The sequence below is a fragment of the Macaca fascicularis genome, chromosome 1 (assembly GCF_037993035.2).
Source record: "Macaca fascicularis isolate 582-1 chromosome 1, T2T-MFA8v1.1".
NCBI classification, from domain to species: Eukaryota; Metazoa; Chordata; class Mammalia; order Primates; family Cercopithecidae; genus Macaca; species Macaca fascicularis.
In genome coordinates this window covers 220,055,460-220,075,132 of record NC_088375.1, presented here as the reverse complement: position 1 = coordinate 220,075,132, position 19,673 = coordinate 220,055,460, and the positions used below count along the sequence as shown (strand labels likewise).

At 47.3% G+C, this 19,673-nt stretch overlaps 1 protein-coding gene across 10 annotated transcripts in view; it reads left to right on the top strand.

Annotated features, from left to right (window-relative positions):
- Positions 1-16,402, top strand: part of TMEM51 (transmembrane protein 51) — a 71,745-nt gene extending 55,343 nt beyond the window's left edge. For 4 of the 10 annotated variants that reach the window (XM_005544735.4, XM_074019645.1, XM_074019649.1 and 1 more), the window contains exons 2-4: positions 6,109-6,183; positions 10,509-11,046; positions 15,272-16,402. In XM_005544735.4, coding sequence (XP_005544792.1) covers positions 10,706-11,046; positions 15,272-15,686 — 756 coding nt within the window. In that variant the 5' untranslated portion in view covers positions 6,109-6,183; positions 10,509-10,705 and the 3' untranslated portion in view covers positions 15,687-16,402. Of the gene's footprint in view, positions 1-6,108; positions 6,188-10,508; positions 11,047-15,271 lie in introns of all 10 variants that reach the window. The other 6 variants (XM_074019658.1, XM_074019662.1, XM_065529703.1 and 3 more) reach the window with 3 other exon arrangements.
- Positions 16,403-19,673: the final 3,271 nt, after the last annotated feature.

Below are 19,673 nucleotides of genomic sequence, written 5' to 3'. Positions count from 1 at the left end.
GGAACTCTGCCCTGCCTTGGTGGAAAGGCTGGCTTTTCTGCTGCTCCGTGTGTAAGGACGGCCTAAACAAGGGGGCTTTGTGGACAGGGCTGCCACTTACTAAGCTGAGACTTCGGGCAAGTTTCTCCACCTCTGTGCTTCAGCGTATTCCTTGATAAAATGGACAGAGGTGGGGATAACAGTACCTCCCTTACATGATTGTTGGGTGGGATAAATGAGCTAAATTGTGTAAAGGGCCTGGTGTGTCAGTGCCCTAACTATGTGCTAGGGATTGGGGGACTAGAGTACTGGGGGTCTGGCTGGTGGTCACAGCCTGTGCTTGCCAGAGTCAGCCTTGTTTGCCAGAGTCAGAGGGCTGCGGATGTCATCCCCAGAGACACCGATGGCCGGAGCCTGGAGAAGGTTCGAGGTGTCAGGCTCACACTGGGCTGATGGGGACAGGAGATCTGGATCCCTCAGTGCTATCCTGGCAGAGGAAGACTCTGAAATGTGAGATGTCACATTTCCCAAGAAATACTGAATTCACGTGACTGGGTCCCCCATGCCAGCCTTCTAAATAAGGCTGGACATGAGCCACCTGCTTAGAAGAAAGACACTATGTCAAGCTCCTCAAGAAAAGACGTGTGGTTCATGAACTCGCTGCTTCTGCTTCTGGTCCCTGGAGTCTTCAGGATGAACTTGTCTTCCTTAATTTCTCCAACACTTACATGGATGAGCAAGGACCCTGGTGATGTCAGGTTTTATACAATTCACCAACGTCTCGTGTTTGGAGTCGGGGAGGGAAGCTGCCTCTTTTCTCTGCAAGCCGTGACATATTCTAGAAGATGCCCACGTTCCCGTCACTGTGGGATTACTGACGCTGAGCCCTCACCCCGGAATACCCCGTTCTCTGACCCCCGAATTCCACCCACAGGAGGCCACAGAGGCCTCAAAGGCCCGCAGAGCTGCGTGTGTATCTTCCTTCTCCCTGCCCTCCTCAAATTGAATCCATCACTCTTTTTGGAAGCTCTTCAGACATGCTGCATTTTGGCAGTGCTACTTGGTGTTTAAAAGCATGGGTTTCAGAATCAGGCGTACGCTATCCCTGCCTTGTACTCACTGTGTGACCTTAGATAAATTACTTTCCCTCTCGGAACCTGTGTCCTTATCTATAAAATAGAACCAATAACTATTAAATGATGATGCACGTAAAGAGCTCCACAGAGGGCCTGGCACAGAATGGGCATTCAACACGCATTGACTCTTTGACGCTGACTTCCCTTCTGTTAGGAAGAATCGCCTCTCTTCCTGCTGGATTATAGAAGTCCGTCTCACACATCTCTGTGTCCCCGGAAGCCCCTGGCATACAGTAGGGGACCGGGAATTGTTTACATCAAATCTTCAACAAGTCATTTTAAAAGAAATGTTCAGGTCCAGTGACTCACGCCTGGTAATCCCAGCACTTTGGGAGGCTGAGGCAGGCAGATTGCTTGAGCCCAGGAAATCGAGAACAGCCTGGGCAACAGAGCGAGACCCTTTCTCTGCAAAAGACACAAAAATTAGCTGGACATGGTGGTGTGTGCCTGTAGTCCCAGCTCCTTGGGGGCCAAGGTGGGAGGACTGCTTAAGCCTGGGAGGTCAAGGGTGCAGTGAGCTATGATCATGCCACTGCAGCCTGGATGACAGAGTGAGACCCTGTCAAAAAAAGAAAAAGAGAGAGAGAGAAGAAAGGGAAGAGGAGGGGAGGGGAGAGGAGGGAAGGGAACATGTACCTGTCAACCCCTCACACTTTTGTCCTGAAACACCTCCGGTGAGGAAGGAGGGAAGGAAGGAAGGAAGGAAGGAGAGAAGGAAGGAAGGAAGGAGAGAAGGAAGGAAGGAAGGAAGGAAGGAAGGAAGGAAGGAAGGAAGGAAGGAAGGAAGGAAGGAAGGAAGGAAGGAAGGAAAGAGAGGGAGGGAGAGAGGGAGGGAGGGAGGGAGGGAGGGAAACATTTACTTGTCACCCCCTTGCACTTTTGTCCTGAGACACCTCTGGGAACCTGGGTGCCTTGCCCAGAAAGCGGCCCCCAGGGACTCAGCTTCGTGGGAACCCGCACAGTGCAGGCACAGGTGGACTTCACAGTCAGCTGGATTTGATTATGAGTCAGTGCCGCTTACCGGCTGTGTGGCCCAGGGCAAATTACTTACCCTGTCCAAGACTCTGAGATGGTGGGGCGGGATCATTCCTTGATGGGTGGCGGTGAGGATCGGGTGAGTTTAGGAATGCACCTGATTCATGCTGAGTATCAGCTGCTGCTGACTTCATGATAGCTACTGTGGGGACTGCCATTCTTGTTACCATTATGCTTCTTACCCTGCCTTGTGTATCACTTAACATCCTTTCTTCTTTTTCCCATCAGCTCTCTCCAGCTGGGCAGCCCTCCTCCCTGCTCCCCTGCCTTTATGCCTCATTTGCACATTGCTTTTTGTCTTTCCTGAGTGCACAGTCTAAAAGATCCCTGGTGCTCTGTTGAAACAGGAACCTGACACCCTTTGACCTTGGTCCGTGGGGAGGTGGCCTGAAACTCCCTCCCAGGCAGGACAGGAGCAGGGGCTCAGCGCCTTTCTTCCTACCCCCACTGCCTGGGACTGGAAATTGTGACAAAAGTGATTGTGGGCTGAAACTTGGCCGAGAGAGCCCCTCTGAATCCGTCCTTTGTGATGTGAATGTAGCACAGCCCGGTGGAACCGGGGATCCCTTTTCCAATTATGCAGCTTGGCAGGAAGAGGTCGGTGCAGGGAGAATGCTCAAGGAGCTCCTTTGTCGCAGGGATTGGTAGCACTGCCAGCCGCCTCCGACTGGCAAGCCCTCCTCCCACTAAAGCCAACTGGGCGGGGCACTTCTGCAACTGCACCTTCGGGGGCCGCAGCACAGAGCTCAGTGGCCCGCGTGAGGGTCTAGATCCAATTCCCGGTTTCTAAACTGTGTCCTGGAGAGTTTTTCTGCAATTCAGCGAGAAGAGGCAGTGGAAGGCAGCGAGAAGAGGCATGCTTGGGCCCTTTACCCCGTTTCGGCCTGGGCAGCACTGCCTTCCATTGTCCCATCTTATTTCAGCCGTTGTCTTCATGTTCAAGTTCATGGAGACTCAATCCAGATGTGCCTGGCTGTGATGGCACCACTCAGGTCTCAGCCACTCTGATGTCTGGAGCTGGGTCTACCTCCCCGGCCCCACTCCTCCACACTCAGCGCACGGCCCCTCCCTGCCAGCTCTAGTTGGCCAAGGGTGTGCACAGGAGTGGAAAGAGCCTCCGCCCAGCGTGGAGCGGTAAAGCTAAAGGCTTCCATGTTCCCCTGCTGACTTCCACCTGCAAAGGCCAAGCAACCGCTGAAACCTCCGGGCCACCCGGGAATGCTGATACAGTCACTTTCTCAGGTCACAGTGGAAATCGCATTTATTCTGCATATTTTTCTCATGTTGCCAGCAGATGATTTGCATACGGATACAGGATTTGGGTATCCAGATCTTCCTGCAAGTTAGCTTTGATTAATCCTCTCCCCTTCAGACTTGGACTGGGATTTTCCCCTCATTGATATGAGACATTGGTTAAACTTTCAAACTTGCCAGATATTCATTTGTTTGTTCTATAAATATCTACCAAGTACCCGTTAAGTTCCTGGCATGTGGTGCTGGGGACTGGAGCAGGCAATGAACAAGACAGACAAGAAGCGTGTTTCAGGGAGTTCATACTCCAGTAGGGGAGACAGGGAGCCAACAAGAAAGCAAAAATGAGATTATTACTGACTGCAATGCATTATCATCACCCATGGGAAGGAAAGGCAAGGAACCAAGCTATACTTGGGTCCCCTGAGGGAGGGGACATTTGTGTGAGGGAGGCGGCATTTCCACTGAGTGGTCAGAGAGGTGCTCACTGAGGAGGTGGCATTTGAGCTGAGAGACAGAGGTCCCTACTAAAAAGTAGCCAGATAGCCAGGCATGGTGGCTTATGCCTGCAATCCCAGCACTTTGGTAAGGCCGAAGCAGGAGGATCGCTTGAGGCCAGGAGTTCAAGACCAGCCTGGGCAACACAGCAAGACCCCATCTCTACAAAAAGATTAAAAATGAAAACATTAGCTGGGTGTGATGGTGTGCACCTGTAATCCCAGGTACTTGGGAGGCTGAGGTGGGAGGATCACTTGAGCCCAGGAGTTCAAGGCTGCAGTGAGCTATGGGTGACAAAGAAAGACCCTGTCTCCAAAAATAATTTTTTAAAAAATTTTAAATACAGAAATAAATAAATAAGTAGCCAGATGAGAGAGATAGGCGGAAGGGTGTTTTCAAGCAACAGGTATAGCAATGCCAAGGCCCTGTGGTAGGAAGTAGTTGGTGCCACTGAGGAGCAGAAAGGAAACCACCGACGGCTGATGAGCAAGAGATATGAGCTGGGACAGCAAGACAGGAGCCTCATCCAGGCTGGTGGGGCTTGAGAGTCATGGCTGAGGAGTTTGGATTTTATGCTAAGAGTAATACGTACACATTGATGGGCTTTTGGACATTCTTGTTACAAACTATATCAGTCATTCCAAAGAGTATATATAAGATATATGTGAATTGTAAGGAATGGTATAATAAAACACTCGTGTCCCCTTTACTGTTCCCCTCTCCGGTACCATTCTTCACTCTTCATTTCTCCAGGAGGTAGTGTGTGTGTTTGTGTGTTTGTTTGAGACAGGGTGTCATTCTGCCGCCCAGGCTATAGTGCAGTGGCGTGCTCAAGGCTCAGTGCAGCCTTGACCTCCTAGGTTCAAGCAGATCCTCCCACCTCAGACTCCCAAGTAGCTGGGACTACAGGTGTGAGCCACACACTGGGCTAATTTTTATTATTATTATTATTTTTTTGTAGAGACAGGGTCTCACTCTAGTGCCCAGGCTAGTCTTGAACTCCTGAGCTCAAGTGATCCTCCCACCTTGGCCTCCCAAAGTGCTGGCATTACAGGTGTGAGCTACTGTGCCTGGCCAGAACGTAGCCTGAATTTGTCCTGAATTTTAGTTTATAGTTTTCGCATTTCTTCCTAATACTACAAAAATAGAACAATAATCGTTTGGTTTTGCCTGGTTTTGAACTTCATTTAAGTGGACTTCTGCAGTGTGTATTCTTCTGCAGTTTGCTTTTCTATCCAACATTATGTTTGTCAGGATCATCCTCACTGGTGCACGCAGCTGCAGTTTACTCACCTTCACTGCTACGTACATAATAGTCCACAGAGTGACACTGTTGTGGTTTATCCTTTCTCCTGGGACCAATTTCTAATGTTGAACCAAACCCGGCATTCTTGAGATAAACCCAACTTGATTATGACGTGTTATCTTTTTAAAAAATATGGCTGGGCTGGGTGCTCACACCCATAATCCCAGCACTTTGGGAGGCCGAGGCAAGCGGATCTCCTGAGGTCAGGAGTTCAAGACCAGCGTGGCCAACATGGTGAAACCCCGTCTCTACTAAAAATACAAAAATTAGCCAGGCGTGGGGGTGTGTGCCTGTAGTCCCGGCTACTCGGGAGGCTAAGGCAGGAGAATTGCGTGAACCCAGGAGGCGGAGGTTGCAGTGAGCTGAGATCGTGCCACTGCACTCCAGCCTGGGCAAAAGAGTGAGACTGAAAGAAAGGAAGAAAGAAAAAGAAAGAAAGGAAAAAAGGAAGGAAGGAAGGAAGGAAGGAAGGAGGGAAGGAGGGAAGGAGGGAAGGAAGGATTCCATTTGCTGATTTTTGTTTAGGCTGGTGGGTCAGACTTGCCTGTCATTTTCCTCTCCTGCCTTGTCCTTTTCTAGTTTTGGTGTCAAGGTGTATACATTCCTTATAAGATGACCTGAGAGTGTCTCCTCTGATACTCTTCGGAGCACATGTCTAAGATGGGTAATACCATGAAAGAGTTTGACAAATGTTAGCTACCATGTTGTCATCCTTCTGCAACTCATATTTTTTGTACAGAATTCTGGCTTCTTTTGATACCACTTGTCTTGCATAGACACCTACCCTAACCCCTGCCCTTCCCCCCGCCAAAAAAAAAAGAAAACACATGCTTCCCCAACATGTAACTCCAATTGCAATGCTCACAGCTCACTTAGAAAGCTGCATCTCTGTGGTTTTTATAGGTGGATCTTTAACTCAAGACTCTAGCATGAAGAGTTGCCTTCAGGCCTGCCCTGAGTCTCCTCAAGTAACAACAGGTAGGTACGTCTCTAACTGGTTAATAATTTTTCTTTAAAAACTCAGATATAGAATCATTCATGTCTCCCTTGGGGCTTCCTCAGACATGAGCAGTGATGGGGCCAACCCCAGGGTCTAGAGGTTGAGTTTGGCCAAGCCAGGACCCCACACTGCCCACCAAGCCTACTGTGTTTTAGGGACATACTGGAAGCTGTGTGGTCCAAATCCTCTAAGCATAAAATTAGCTTCTTTCCATATTTTTGAAAGGAAAAGAACACCATGCTAAATATAGCTTGGGCGCTGTCCAGGGTCAACAAGTCAGGAACAGGACAAACAGCTGACCAGCTGCCCCGCTGGAAGCTGGGTTTCTACAGACCCTATAGACCCATCAAGGTCATAGTCCCCAAAGAGAGGGCTGAACTTGAAGAACAAGTTTATGCTACTGTTGCACACGTAACCCTGCCATGAACTCAAAAAACCAAAACTATTTTATGAAAGCAACACATAGATATTTCTGTTTTCTAATTCTTATTCTCTCAGTAACAAAAAGAAAACAAAAATCATGGTTAATCCCATCACACAAAGAAAATAACTATAAACATCATCATATATAATTCAAGTGTTGTGAAACTTAGTATGATACATTCAATAGTGTTTCTCAACCTTTTCTCCCACCTTGCCCTTCCTGAGAAGTCTTTTTAGACATTCTTTTTGGAATACTTGAAAATTTAATGTCAAGGATGCCCTGTGTATCTGTTTATATTCTGTGGCCCTGAGGAGGGCCACAAACCATTGTAATATCCAAGATTTTCATCCCGTCCCCAAGAAACAATTTTTGCCCCTTGTGGGTGATCTTACCCCATTGAGAATACAAACTTTAAATAACATTAAATAATAATTTTTTTTGTCTGTTTAAGAACTTACTGTTGTGCTGGTCACATACTGTCCTCGCTGCTTTATGTATATTGTTTAATTTATCATAACTCCCCTATGAGGTAGGTACTAGAGAGTTTTTATCTCTCTTCTACAGTTGTGGAAACTGAAGCACAGAGAGGTTAAGTAACTTGCCTGGGGTCACACAGCTGGGAAGGAATAGAGTGAGGATCTGAACCCAGGAAACCTGGGCCCCAAGCTTACTCTTAACCACTCAGCTATGCTACCCTGCAGCAATACAATCAGATTGTGAAAATTCAAAAGAGAGAAAGAGAGAGTAAAGGATATACTTTCCAAGTTTCCTTCGTCCCCAGAAGCAATCATTGGTACAAGTCTGAAAGGTGGCCCCCTACCCGGGATTTTTACATACGTGTGGATATATATAAATACATTGTCTCTTTCATTTCAATGTAAGTACAATCATCTAGGCTTTTCCCCCTATATTCATCTGTGTATAGATAATTTTTAAAAAATTAGAATCACGCTGAACATACTGTTGTTTTAACTTTGTTTGATTTAAAAATATATTAGCTGCTTTGAGACCATAATTTCATAAGTGCATGAACCATAATTTATTACCCTGATCTGGATTATTGGCTGTTGAAGTAGTTTCTAGCTTCTCGTCACTATAAAGCTGTGATGAATATCTCTGTACATGATTTTTAGAAGTTGGAATTACAGAGCCAAAGGGTATAAACATTTTTGAAACTTTTGTTCTATAAATGCCAAAACTTGCCATCTAAAAAAAATGCCTTGAAATTGCCATCCCAACACCTTTCCCCACACTGAGTATTATCACCTGTTTTTAATCATTGACAGTTTATCAGACAGAAAGAATGTATTAATCCTGACATGTTTATCTCTGCCCATGACTCACATCTGGAGCTCGTCTTTCTCTTGTGCAGCATAAGGCAACGCTGGAATGGAGAATGGATGAGAGCAGGCAGGGAGGGGGTTAAAGCGGCTCAAATCACTAGTCTGCCAGACACACTCCCAGCATCCCAGGTACAAGGCCTGCCTGTCAGGCACTTAGCAGGGGTTCAGAACGTGGTATTTTCATCACTCCTGCTTCCAGCACAAGCCCCCGGCTATGCACTTCTCCATCCACCGAGTCTGACCTTGTCTCAGATCCATTTGGCAGAACCAGTGCCTTCTTAAGGCTGCCAGAGCCCCCATCCTTCCTTTTGCCGGCCATGAGTGACACTGTAAGAAATAAATATCCTTGTGTACGATCCCATCCGCTCCTACCGCAGCTGTCTGCAGTGGGATCCCTATTCAATGCCCTGCACCCCACACACATGCCCATACCAACCTGTTCATATGCCATACATATGCATGCATAGGTACATAGGTGCTCACATGCATGCACATGTGCTTATGTGTGCATAAACATGCATGCACACATGTGTTCATGCACCAGTGTACCTTGGTGCTGCTTCTTAACTCCTTCAAGAACAGAGCCAGTGCACTCACACACATGCACACACACAGTGCTCTGCATTCAGTATTCAGGCCCAATTATGCCAGTGGGACTCCTCTCCCACATAGGCTTTCTGTATGTCCCACCGCCCTGAGCTAGCACGCACTGCTGTCTAATCCCACAGTTCCTGTACTTCCTTCCCACTTTATTGGTATTCCCTATAGATCATTTTCCTGCTGGCCTAGAAGCTCTACTAATCCTTAACTTGCTCACTGCTGTTTCTCCAGTGCCTGACATGCTGCTTAGCAGGTAGCTAGAGGCACAAGAAATATTTGTTGAGTGAAAAAAAGAAAGAACAGACTTCAAGCTGATAAAGGATGTTGTTTCAAATATTTTTAGAGTATCTTTTAACAAAGTGGCCAATTTCGGATAAACTCATGGTTTCACAAGAAAGTATCTTTGCAGCATCAGATTTCAAGCAGCCTGGTCAGCCATCCTTTTGGAGAGACTGGAAAGAATGCAGAATTGAAAACAAGACCTTGCCCAGCTAAACATCTTGTAAATTTTACTGTTTTGCAAAGGTTCCTGTCACAGGAATAACGTATGGGGAAGCACGGGGGCATTGCTTGCTCCTCCTCCTTAGTCCTTGAAAATGTTCTAACCTAAAGCCTTAAGTGACTGCTTCTCTGGCTTACTCTCAACCAACGAATACTGTGGAATCTCAGGACCGCTGGCTGCTCCCTTTAGTGCAGGGTCTCTGAGCTGCTTCGTGGAAAGAAGGTTTATTTTGTCCAGCTAGGCACAGGAGCTAAAAGGAAGAATGTGCAGGCCTCTGTCACCTTTAACAAAGGGAGAACTCGATGTGGCTTCAGAGAAGCTTGTCTTGCTCCGTGGCTTCATGTGGCCTCTGTTCATTTCATCCAACATTGACTCTGCAAACAATTATTTTTTTTTTTTTGAGATGGAGTCTTGCTCTGTCGCCCAGGCTGGAGTGCAGTGGCACAATCTCGGCTCACTGCAACCTCCACCTCCCAGGTTCACGCAATTCTCCTGCCTCAGCCTCCCAAGCAGCTGGGATTACTAGCACGCGCCACAGCACCTAGCTAATTTTTTTTTTTTTTTTTTTTTGTATTTTTAGTAGAGATGGGGTTTTACCATGTTGGTCAGGATGGTCTTGATCTCTTGACCTCGTAATCCGTCCGCCTCGGCCTCCCCAAGTGCTGGGATTATAGGAGTGAACTCTGCAAACATTTTTTGAGTCCCTGCTGTGTGACAGGCTTAGAGATGATGATGATGTGGTCATGGGAAGAGACTCACCACAGTGGTTGCTGGAGGCTTTGGGGAGCACATGAAAGGGTCATCTGAGCTGCGGGTGACCAGAGAAATGCGGAAGTTCTGGAGGGTGGTTGGGGGCCGGTAGTGCAAAGAAAGGCAGGCTGAGAGATGAAGTAGGAGAGGCAGGAGCCAGGCTAAAGCCACCATGAGCAGCATCATTCTAAGAAGCTGGATTTTCTCCTGCAGGAAATAGGGAGCCATTGAGGGTGGTGAACAGATGACAGTAGGCTGTTTGGCCTGGTCATACCATTAGCTGAGGCCCTGTCCCCCAGGTGAGTCTGTTACAACCATCGATTGTAGCCCATTCATCCCATCGCTCACTCTCCTAGCAGCCTCCAGCAAGAGCTGAGATTTTACTGCACTTCATTAAATTCCACACAATGTTTTAATGACCTGAGCTCCAACCTTTCTGGCCTCCTGCAGGGAAAGGTCTGGCTTTTCCTTTTCAGGGAGTAGCGGGGGCGGCCTCCCTTCTTGCAGCCTGGCACGAGGAGCCTGAGCACGTAAGACATCTGGAATGCATCAAAGGCGAAGCCCAGCCAGAGCCGGCGTGCTCGGTGCTGCTGCTTAACTCCTTCAAGAGCAGAGCCGCCACGTTCACAAAGCGTCTGGAATCGGAACTGATGGTCCTCTCTGCTCTTTCTGCTTTCCTTCCAGGCCCTTCCGCCACAGCCATCCACACGGGAGGTCTCGCGATTGCTTGGAACCATCCCGCGGGAGTTCAGCTGATATTTTTCTAGTGTGGGGCGAGAGATTTTGTGGAGTCCATTTAAGGGGTTTTTGTTGTGACTACTGCTTTTTATATATTTATTTTCTTTCTTGGAACTGGGCCTCGCCCTCCTCCCACTGACACAATGGCCCAGTCCAAGGCCAACGGCTCCCACTATGCACTGACTGCCATCGGCCTGGGGATGCTGGTCCTTGGGGTGATCATGGCCATGTGGAACCTGGTACCTGGCTTCAGCGCGGCCGAGAAGCCAACAGCTCAGGGCAGCAACAAGACCGAGGTGGGTGGCGGCATCCTCAAGAGCAAGACCTTCTCCGTGGCCTACGTGCTGGTCGGGGCTGGGGTGATGCTGCTGCTGCTTTCCATCTGCCTGAGTATCAGGGACAAGAGGAAGCAGCAGCAGGGCGAGGACCTGGCCCATGTCCAGCACCCGACAGGCGCTGGGCCTCACGCCCAGGAGGAAGACAGGTGAGGCCTGACTGTCCCCTTCCCTTCCCGGATCTGGGATGGGCACACACGCATGCACGCACATGCTCACACTTTTCCGTGGTGAGAAGACTGTCATCTACAAGGCTTTATTGTCCCATGTTCGCCCATGAAGGCTCTGTCAAAACAGTTTATCATTTTACAGATAACTTTAGACTTTTCTACCAGAGCTTCCCAAACAGCATGGCACAAATGGATTACAGGTAAACCAAGATTTTTTTAAAATTTTATTACAATATTTTTACATAATGGAATACTATTCAGCCATAAAAAGGAACAAAATACTGTCTTTTGGGCCAGGTGCAGTGGCTCACTCCTGTAATCCCAGAACTTTGGGAGGCCAAGGCGGGTGAATCACTTGAGGTCAGGAGTTTGAGACCAGCCTGGCCAACATGGTGAAACCCCGTTTCTACTAAGAATACAACAATTAGCTGGGTGTGGAGGCACATGCCTATAGTCCTAGCTACTTGGGACGCTGAGGCATGAGAATCGCTTGAACCTGGGGGAGTGGAGGTTGCTGTGAGCTGAGATAGCGCCAATGCACTCCAGCCTGGGCGACAAAGTGGATCTCAAAAAAAAAAAAAAAGAAAAAAAAATGTCTCTTGCAGCAACTTGGATAGAGCTGGAGGCCATTACTCTTAAGTGAACCAACATTTTGACCTGCCCAGGGTCGCTGAAGAAGGCTTGGGGTGGCCAGCACATTTTCTTGTCCCTTCACCCCAGCATGCTGTGTGTATGCTTTAATTTGAAATGGCTGGGAAGCAATTTTTCATTTGAGCAAAAATGCCACCAACAAATTTAAAAGATAAGTGATACCTTGGGGAACATATGACAATAGTTGATATCCCTATTATAAAAAGAGCTCTCACAAATGAATATGTAAGATGAATATGCCAATGGGAAACAGACAAAGGTTATGAATATTCCATAGATGTTCAACCAATAGATGTTCAACTTCATTAGCCATGCAATGCAAGCAAAAGGATGTCTTTTCTTTTTTTATTTTTATTTTTTGCCTGTCATATTGATCAAGATAGACAGCCCCTACTGTTGGAGAGTTGTAGGGAAGATGGATTGCTGATGAAATGTTGACTGACAGAAACTTTCTCAAGAGTTTCATCATAAGGGGCAGTACTGAAGATGTGCATATTGATTCTATTTATAAGAGTTTATCCCTGGGAGACAGTCCCACAAGTGCAAAAGAGTTTGTACCAGTATATTTATCAGATCATTGTTTAGGATAACAAAAACTTAGAAACAACCTAAAAAACCACCTACCGAGTTAAATGATGACGTACCTCTTCAATGGCGTTCTATGCAGCCACTGTTGATCTATATTTGGTAATGTGGGACCACATTCACAACAGTGAGAACAGGAGGATATAATACAGCATCTTTGGTCAGGTTCTGGTCCCATCAAATGTTGTGGCTGTGGGACCGGAGAGGGGTAGGAAGGGTGTACACCAGAATGTTACAGTGGTTTGCCTCCAGGTAGAAGGATTCGGGATGTTTTTCTTTTCTTCATTAGATGTTTCTGTGTTGTTTGAATTTTCTACAAGCATTTCTTATCTTTATAGTGGGAAGGGAATTGTTCTTAATTTAATATGGATTAAAGGAAACCCTTGTACATTAATGGTGGGAATGGAAATCAGTGCAGCCACTATGGAGAAGTTTAGAGGTTCTTCAAAAAACTCAAAATAGAGCTACCAAATGATTCAGCAATGCCCCTTGTGGGTGTACGCCAGAAGAAAAAAGAAAATCTCATTATATTGAAGTGATTTCTGCCCTCCAATATTACCAGTTACCACCCCTTTCCATGGGAATGACCTGGAAGTTACCGTCCCTTTCCTAGAATGTTCTAAATAGCTTGCCCTTCAATTTGCATTAACCCACTTCTTACTTTTGCACGTAATTGAAAGTGGGTGTAAATGGGTATAAATACAATTCCCAAATTAAACTCATTTTCTGATAAGATAATACATGCTGTATTGGCCAGGGTTCTCCGGGAGACACAGAACCAGGGGGATATCTATATATATTTTTAATGGAGATTTATTATGAGGAATTGGTTCCCGGGATTACGGAAGCCAAAAAGTCCCACACTGTGCCATCTGTAAGCTGCAGACCCAGGAAAGCAATGGGTATACTTCATTCTGAGTTTGAAGGCCTGACTGAGAACGAGGGGAGGTGAGGGTATAAATCCTAGGCTGAGAGCAGGAGAAGATGAAATGAAATGTCCCCGCTCAAGCAGCGAGGTAGGGAGAAATGAGTCAAATTCCTGCTTGCTCTGACTTTTGGTCTATCTAGGACCTCCGTGGGTTGCATGGTGCCACCACACTGTGGAGGGGAATCTGCCTTACAGAGCCCACCGAGCTGAATGCTAATATCTTCCAGAAACACCCTCACTCTCACAATGTTTAATCCGGGCAACCATGGCCAGTCAAGTTGACACCTAAAATTAACAATCACACATGCTTATTCTAGAAAACTTGAGAAATATAGAAAAGAACAAAGCAGGAATATCAATCACTCATCATTCCCCACCCTAGCTGTGAGCACATTTGAGTTCATTCCTAAAGGAGGGTGGGAGGAAAACCAAGGCAGACTTTGAGGTTTCTGATGTTGGCCATGATCACGCCACAAGTTCAAGTATAGGGTCCTGAAAAGTGGCTAGTGGCGTTAATTCTGACAAATGCGTAGAAAATATCCTGACTTTTTGGTTTTCTCTTTCAACAGTCAAATGAGAATAAGGCTGAGAGGACCTGATCTTTTTGAGTCTTGGGATAAACTTGGAAGATAAAATGACAGAATAATTTGAGACACACATAAATGTTATATTTCAGATATTCTTTCTCTACCTGGGAACAACCATTTTACTGAAAGTTGGTTGCAACTTTGTACATTTTTGTGTTGCCTTTGGCCAAAGGACCCAGCTGAGCATTGGAATAGCTCACCCAGCATGTCGCTAAGTGGGAAAGGCTTAAATAAGGCAAAGGAGGTTTAACGCCCAGATAAAACATGGTGGAGTAGTTGAGAGTATAGTGTTCACTTCCTACCCTCCCATTTCCTAAAGGTCTGACCAAGTCACTTAATCTTGATGTATCTCAGTCCATCTATAAATTGGGTAAAGTAATAGTGAGATAGAAAACAGGCAGGACTTGTTTTCTGGTCATAACCCTGCTGACCAAAACAGGATGTGGTCAAGATGAGATAAGGTTAAAAAAAAAAACTAGCCAAAGCCAGCAAACAGCAGTGAGGGTGATCCCTGGCTGCTCTCATTGCTCATCAGCATGGGACACTCTCACCAGTGCCATGACAGTTTACAATTGCCATGACAACGACCCGGCAGTTACCATCCCTTTCCATGGTAACGACCCAGAAGTGACCTTTCCTAGGAAGTTCTAAATAGCTTGCTCCTCAATTTGCATTAACCCACCCCTTAATTTGCATGTGACTAAAAGTGGGTATACATACAATTTCCAAGAGCCCCTATGTGGCCGACTCGAGGCGTACTGCCTATGAGTTAGCCCTTCTCCACAAGGAGTAGTGCCCTTCAATAAAGAATTGTGGTCTGCCGGGCGCAGTGGCTCGCACCTGTAATCCCAGCACTTTGGGAGGCTGAGGCAGGTGGATCACGAGATCAGGAGATAGAGACCTTTCTGGCTAACACGGTGAAACCCCATCTCTACTAAAAATACAAAAAATTAGCCAGGCGTGGTGGCGGGCGCCTGTAGTCCCAGCTACTTGGGAGGCTGAGGCAGGAGAATGGCGTGAACCCGGGAGGCGGAGCTTGCAGTGAACTGAGATCGTACCACTGCACTCTAGTCTGGGCGACAGAGCAAGACTCTGTCTCAAAAAAAAAAAAAAACAGCCAAAAGGGATGTGATCTAACATCACTGGCTCACCCTTGAATTCCTTCCTGGATAAAGCCAAGATCCCTCCCAAGCTAAGCCCCAATTTGGGGACTCACCTATCCTGCATGAATAGTACTTAACTCATAGTGTTGTTAGGAGTCTGAAATTGCTTCGTATTTGTTAAGCACTTTTAGCTCACAGTAAACACTTGCAGTGTTCGCTTTTATTGCCTCTAAGACCCATTTGTTATTTACAAGGCTGCTGTGTGTGGACTCTTTGGAGCCCATCTCTTTGGGATTTTGAATGACTTGTGTGCAGGCTAACACTCTCCCTGTCTGTGTGTCTTCCTACAGCCAGGAGGAAGAGGAGGAGGAGGAGGCTGCCTCAAGGTACTATGTCCCCAGCTACGAGGAAGTGATGAACACAAACTACTCAGAAGCAAGGGGAGAGGAGCGGAACCCGAGGCTGAGCATCTCTCTCCCATCCTATGAGTCACTGACGGGGCTTGACGAGACCACCCCCACATCCACCAGGGCAGATGTGGAGGCCAGCCCTGGGAACCCCCCTGACAGGCAGAACTCTAAGTTGGCCAAACGACTGAAACCGCTGAAAGTTCGAAGGATTAAATCTGAAAAGCTTCACCTCAAAGACTTTAGGATCAACCTCCCGGACAAAAACATCCCTCCTCCTTCGATAGAGCCTTTGACTCCTCCACCGCAGTATGATGAAGTCCAGGAGAAGGCCCCCGACACCCGGCCGCCTGATTGAATGGCCCCACTTGAGCCACGCTCCCTCCTGTCTCTCACACCTTTCGCCCCCAAGACTCTAACAAAGCCACGTGAGCCACGGTTGAGAAGCGGAGGGGCCAGCTGTGCACGGAGCCATTTGGATGGTGGGGGGGATTCTCTGTATCAGGAGTGACTTTGTTGCCCCACACAGCCTCCTGCTGCAGGTGCTTTGGAAGGAGATGCTGCCTTGGAGCTGGTGAATCTGTGGACCACATTCAAGCGTGTGGCGCAGGCATCTCCCCATCCTCTTCGCTCCGAATCACAGGCGACACATTCTCCTTTCCAGCTAGGAAAGGGTTCCTCGCGGCTGGTTTAGATTGTGGTTGTTTGTTTTGCTTCTAATAGGACTGTTTTGTTTCAAAAAGGAAACAAGTTTTGTGTTTGCTGTCTACGCTGGAGTCCTGAACCGTGGGTAGGAAATACGACCTGGCTTTGTAGAAAGGACACAGGGCTGTTTTGTGAACTAAGCGGTGAGGCTCAGGTGGCTGCTCTCGCAGAGCCCCTGATGCTGTCGTTCTTTGAGGGCTTAAGGCCTGATGAACTTAGGCATGTGATGCATAATAGTCTTAATTGGTACATTTAACTAGTCTCTTCTGTATAACAGCAAAAAAAAAAGGAAAACTGTAGGAAATGTTCTGTTCTTTTTGAAATGCCATGCAATGGAGCTTTTTATAATAAAATATTTTATATGTGGTACATTTGGGTGCTGAGTTACTTTAGCAGCTCTTCCAATACTGACTTTCTTAGGGAAAAATGGCAATAATAATAGCTAATATGTACTGAATAGTTATGCCCAGTGTTGTGCTAAGCATTTCACACATCACCCCATGTCTTCTGGACCCAAGTCTTGTAATAATGCCATTCTGCAGGTCAGTTCACAGAGGCTTTAGGTTAATGTAAGCACCCTGTGTCACACTGCTAGTAAGCGGTAGAGCTGGGGTTTGAGCCCAGGTTGCCTGGCTCCAAGGCCTGAGTTACACACTCCCCATACAGCTCAGTGTAAAGAGCTTTTCCAGACTTTGAATGAAGACTTGCACTTCTCAAGTTCAGAGGTTGGCCCTGTCAACCCATGTGCCCATAATAAAGTTCTGGTTGTTTGAACAGCAGCTTTCTACCTGTCTAGGCATCCTTCCTATCTCCCCCTCCTGAGAACTGGCCCAGGAGGGAGCTCAGTGCAGCTTGTCCTCTGCCCCCAGAACTGACAGGCTATGTAAATGTTGGGGGTGGGTGAGCATGTCCCCCTGGAGGAGGAAAGTGAGTCTGTGCAGCCCAGCAAAGCAGTGCAATGAATAAGAAATGCCCAGGGGATCGCACACTGTTGAAGATGGGACGTAGGAGGGGAATGAAGACCTCTGGGGTCAGGGTCTTGACCGTGAAGTGAGTGTCTGGGAAAACAGACCCAAGTCCAAAGGAAGCCTTCCTGCTATTGGTGGGCATGGAGCCAGCCTGCTGAGGAGTCTGTCAAACCTGGTTGGAAGAGTAATTCCCAGGCCCAGATGTTTTCCTAACAAGCTCCGGTGGACAGGGAAGGGATGACAGGCACCGAGTCACCTTCTTAGGTCAAGATTGGCAGCAGTGACTAAAGTTCGACACTTTCACTTTCCTTATGCAATGCATTATTAAAAGGCGAGATGTTGGGATTGGCTTTGTGGCATGGGACACCCAGAGGCCTGGTCCATTCCCCGGCTCAGTCCTGAGCCGACCCGTGGCTCTTTGCGTCTCATGTCTCTGGGCTGGGCTTGCTTTCCTGTTACTTCCTGTGCTTCTTCCCAACCAGAGGATAAATGGGAGGAAAATAGAAGAGAAGAGCAAGGACCCAGATGAGTTGACAAATGACTTTCTGGAAGAGCTCTCAATCTGGCTTCTGGTAGACACCTTTTGGGGTGTCTCCCGAGTCTAGACCCTCCATGGGGGAGAAGGAGTTGTGAGGCTTGGGTGGGCTGATTGGGGGTTCCTAAAGGCATCAGACCCTAATCCCTGGAACCAGTGAATATTACCTTGTAAGGTAAAGTTTTTTTTTTTGTTGTTTGTTTGTTTGTTTTTTTTTTTTTGGAGACGGAGTCTGGCTCTGTTGCCCAGGCTGGAGTGCAGTGGCCGGATCTCAGCTCACTGCAAGCCCCGCCTCCCGGGTTCACGCCATTCTCCTGCCTCAAGGGTAAAGTTTTTGCAGATGTGATTAAATTAAGGATTGAAGATGATGGGATTGTCCTGGGTTTGCCAGGTGGGCCCTTAATGCCAACCACAAATGTCCTCACAAGCAAAAGACGGGGAGAGTATATACACAGAAGAGGGGAGGCAATGTGATCCCAGAGGCAGAGATGGGAGTGATGAATCTACAAGTCCAGGAAGGCTGGCAGACACCAGAATCAGGAAGAAGCAAGGGATGCATTCTCCCCTAGAGCCCCTGAAGGATGCAGCCCCCTGCTGACACCTTGATGTCAGGCCAGTTGATATGATTTTGGGCTTCTGCCCTCCAGAACTGTGAGAGAACAAGTCTCTGTTGTTATTGGTCACCAAGTTTGTAATAATTTATTAGAGAGTTCATAGGAAACCAAGACAGAGCTCAATCTTCAACTCACTAGAGATCAGCCTCCCTTTGGCCTCAACACTTCACGACTCTTCCCACAGAGAGGAGCGCAATGGAAATAGCATTTAGGACTCCTGCTTGTATGTGTGGAAATGATCAAGCATAAAATTATTAATATTATTCAGAGGATTATAATGGACATGTGGTATACACAATATAAAGCATAGACTCACCTCTTTCTAAAATGAAGGCAGAAAGAATGTTAGCTGGAAACCTTAACCACAGGTTTGGAGTCCTAAATAGTGCCTCGAGGCAAGGAAGTTCTGTGCAGTATTGAGTTAAAACCACCTGTCAAAACAGGAGGGCACCTTCAGTCAAAATTCCCCAAAGCACATTTGTCCTGTTTGTTTATCGATTCAGAGCTATCATTATCATCCTCAAGACTCTCTCTTTCTCCTTGGACAAGAAAAGAAAAGACAAAAGGAAAAAAAGGAAGAAGGATAGAAGGAAGATAAATAGAAGGGGGAAGGAAGGAAGGGAGGGAAGGAAGGCAGGGAGGGAAGGAGGGAGGGAGAGAGGAAGGAAGGAAGGGAGGGAGGGAGGGAAAGGAAAGGGAAGGGAAAAGGAAGGGAAAGAGAAGGGAAGGAGAGGAAAAAAAGGAGAAGCTAAGAACCAGAAGACTCTAGTTCTTTTCTTTCCTCCCAATCATTTTTTTTTTTATTATTATACTTTAAGTTCTAGGGTACATGTGCATAACGTGCAGGTTTGTTACATATGTATACTTGTGCCAGGTTGGTGTGCTGCACCCATCAACTCGTCAGCACCCATCAACTCGTCATTTACATCAGGTATAACTCCCAATGCAATCCCTCCCTCCTCCCCCATCCCCATGATAGGCCCCAGTGTGTGATGTTCCCCTTCCTGAGTCCAAGTGATCTCATTGTTCAGTTCCCACCTATGAGTGAGAACATGCGGTGTTTCGTTTTCTGTTCTTGTGATAGTTTGCTGAGAATGATGGTTTCCAGCTGCATCCATGTCCCTACAAAGGACACAAACATCCTTTTTTATGGCTGCATAGTATTCCATGGTGTATATGTGCCACATTTTCTTCCCTCCTTCCCTCCCTCCCTTTCGACCTTCCCTCCATCCCTCCCTCCCTTCCTTCCCTCCCTCCCTTCCGACCTTCCCTCCATCCCTCCATCCCTCCCTTCCCTTTAGTCACTTTAGTCACTGCTGCCAATCTTGACATAAGAAGGTGACTCGGTGCCTGTCATCCCTTCCCTGTCCACTGGAGCTTGTTAGGAAAACATCTGGGCCTGGGAATTACTCTTCCAACCAGGTTTGACACAGACTCCTCAGCAGGGAGGGAGGGAAGGAAGGAAGGGAGGGAAGAAAGGGAGGGAGGAAGGGAAGGAAGGGAGGGAGGGAAGGAGGGAAGGA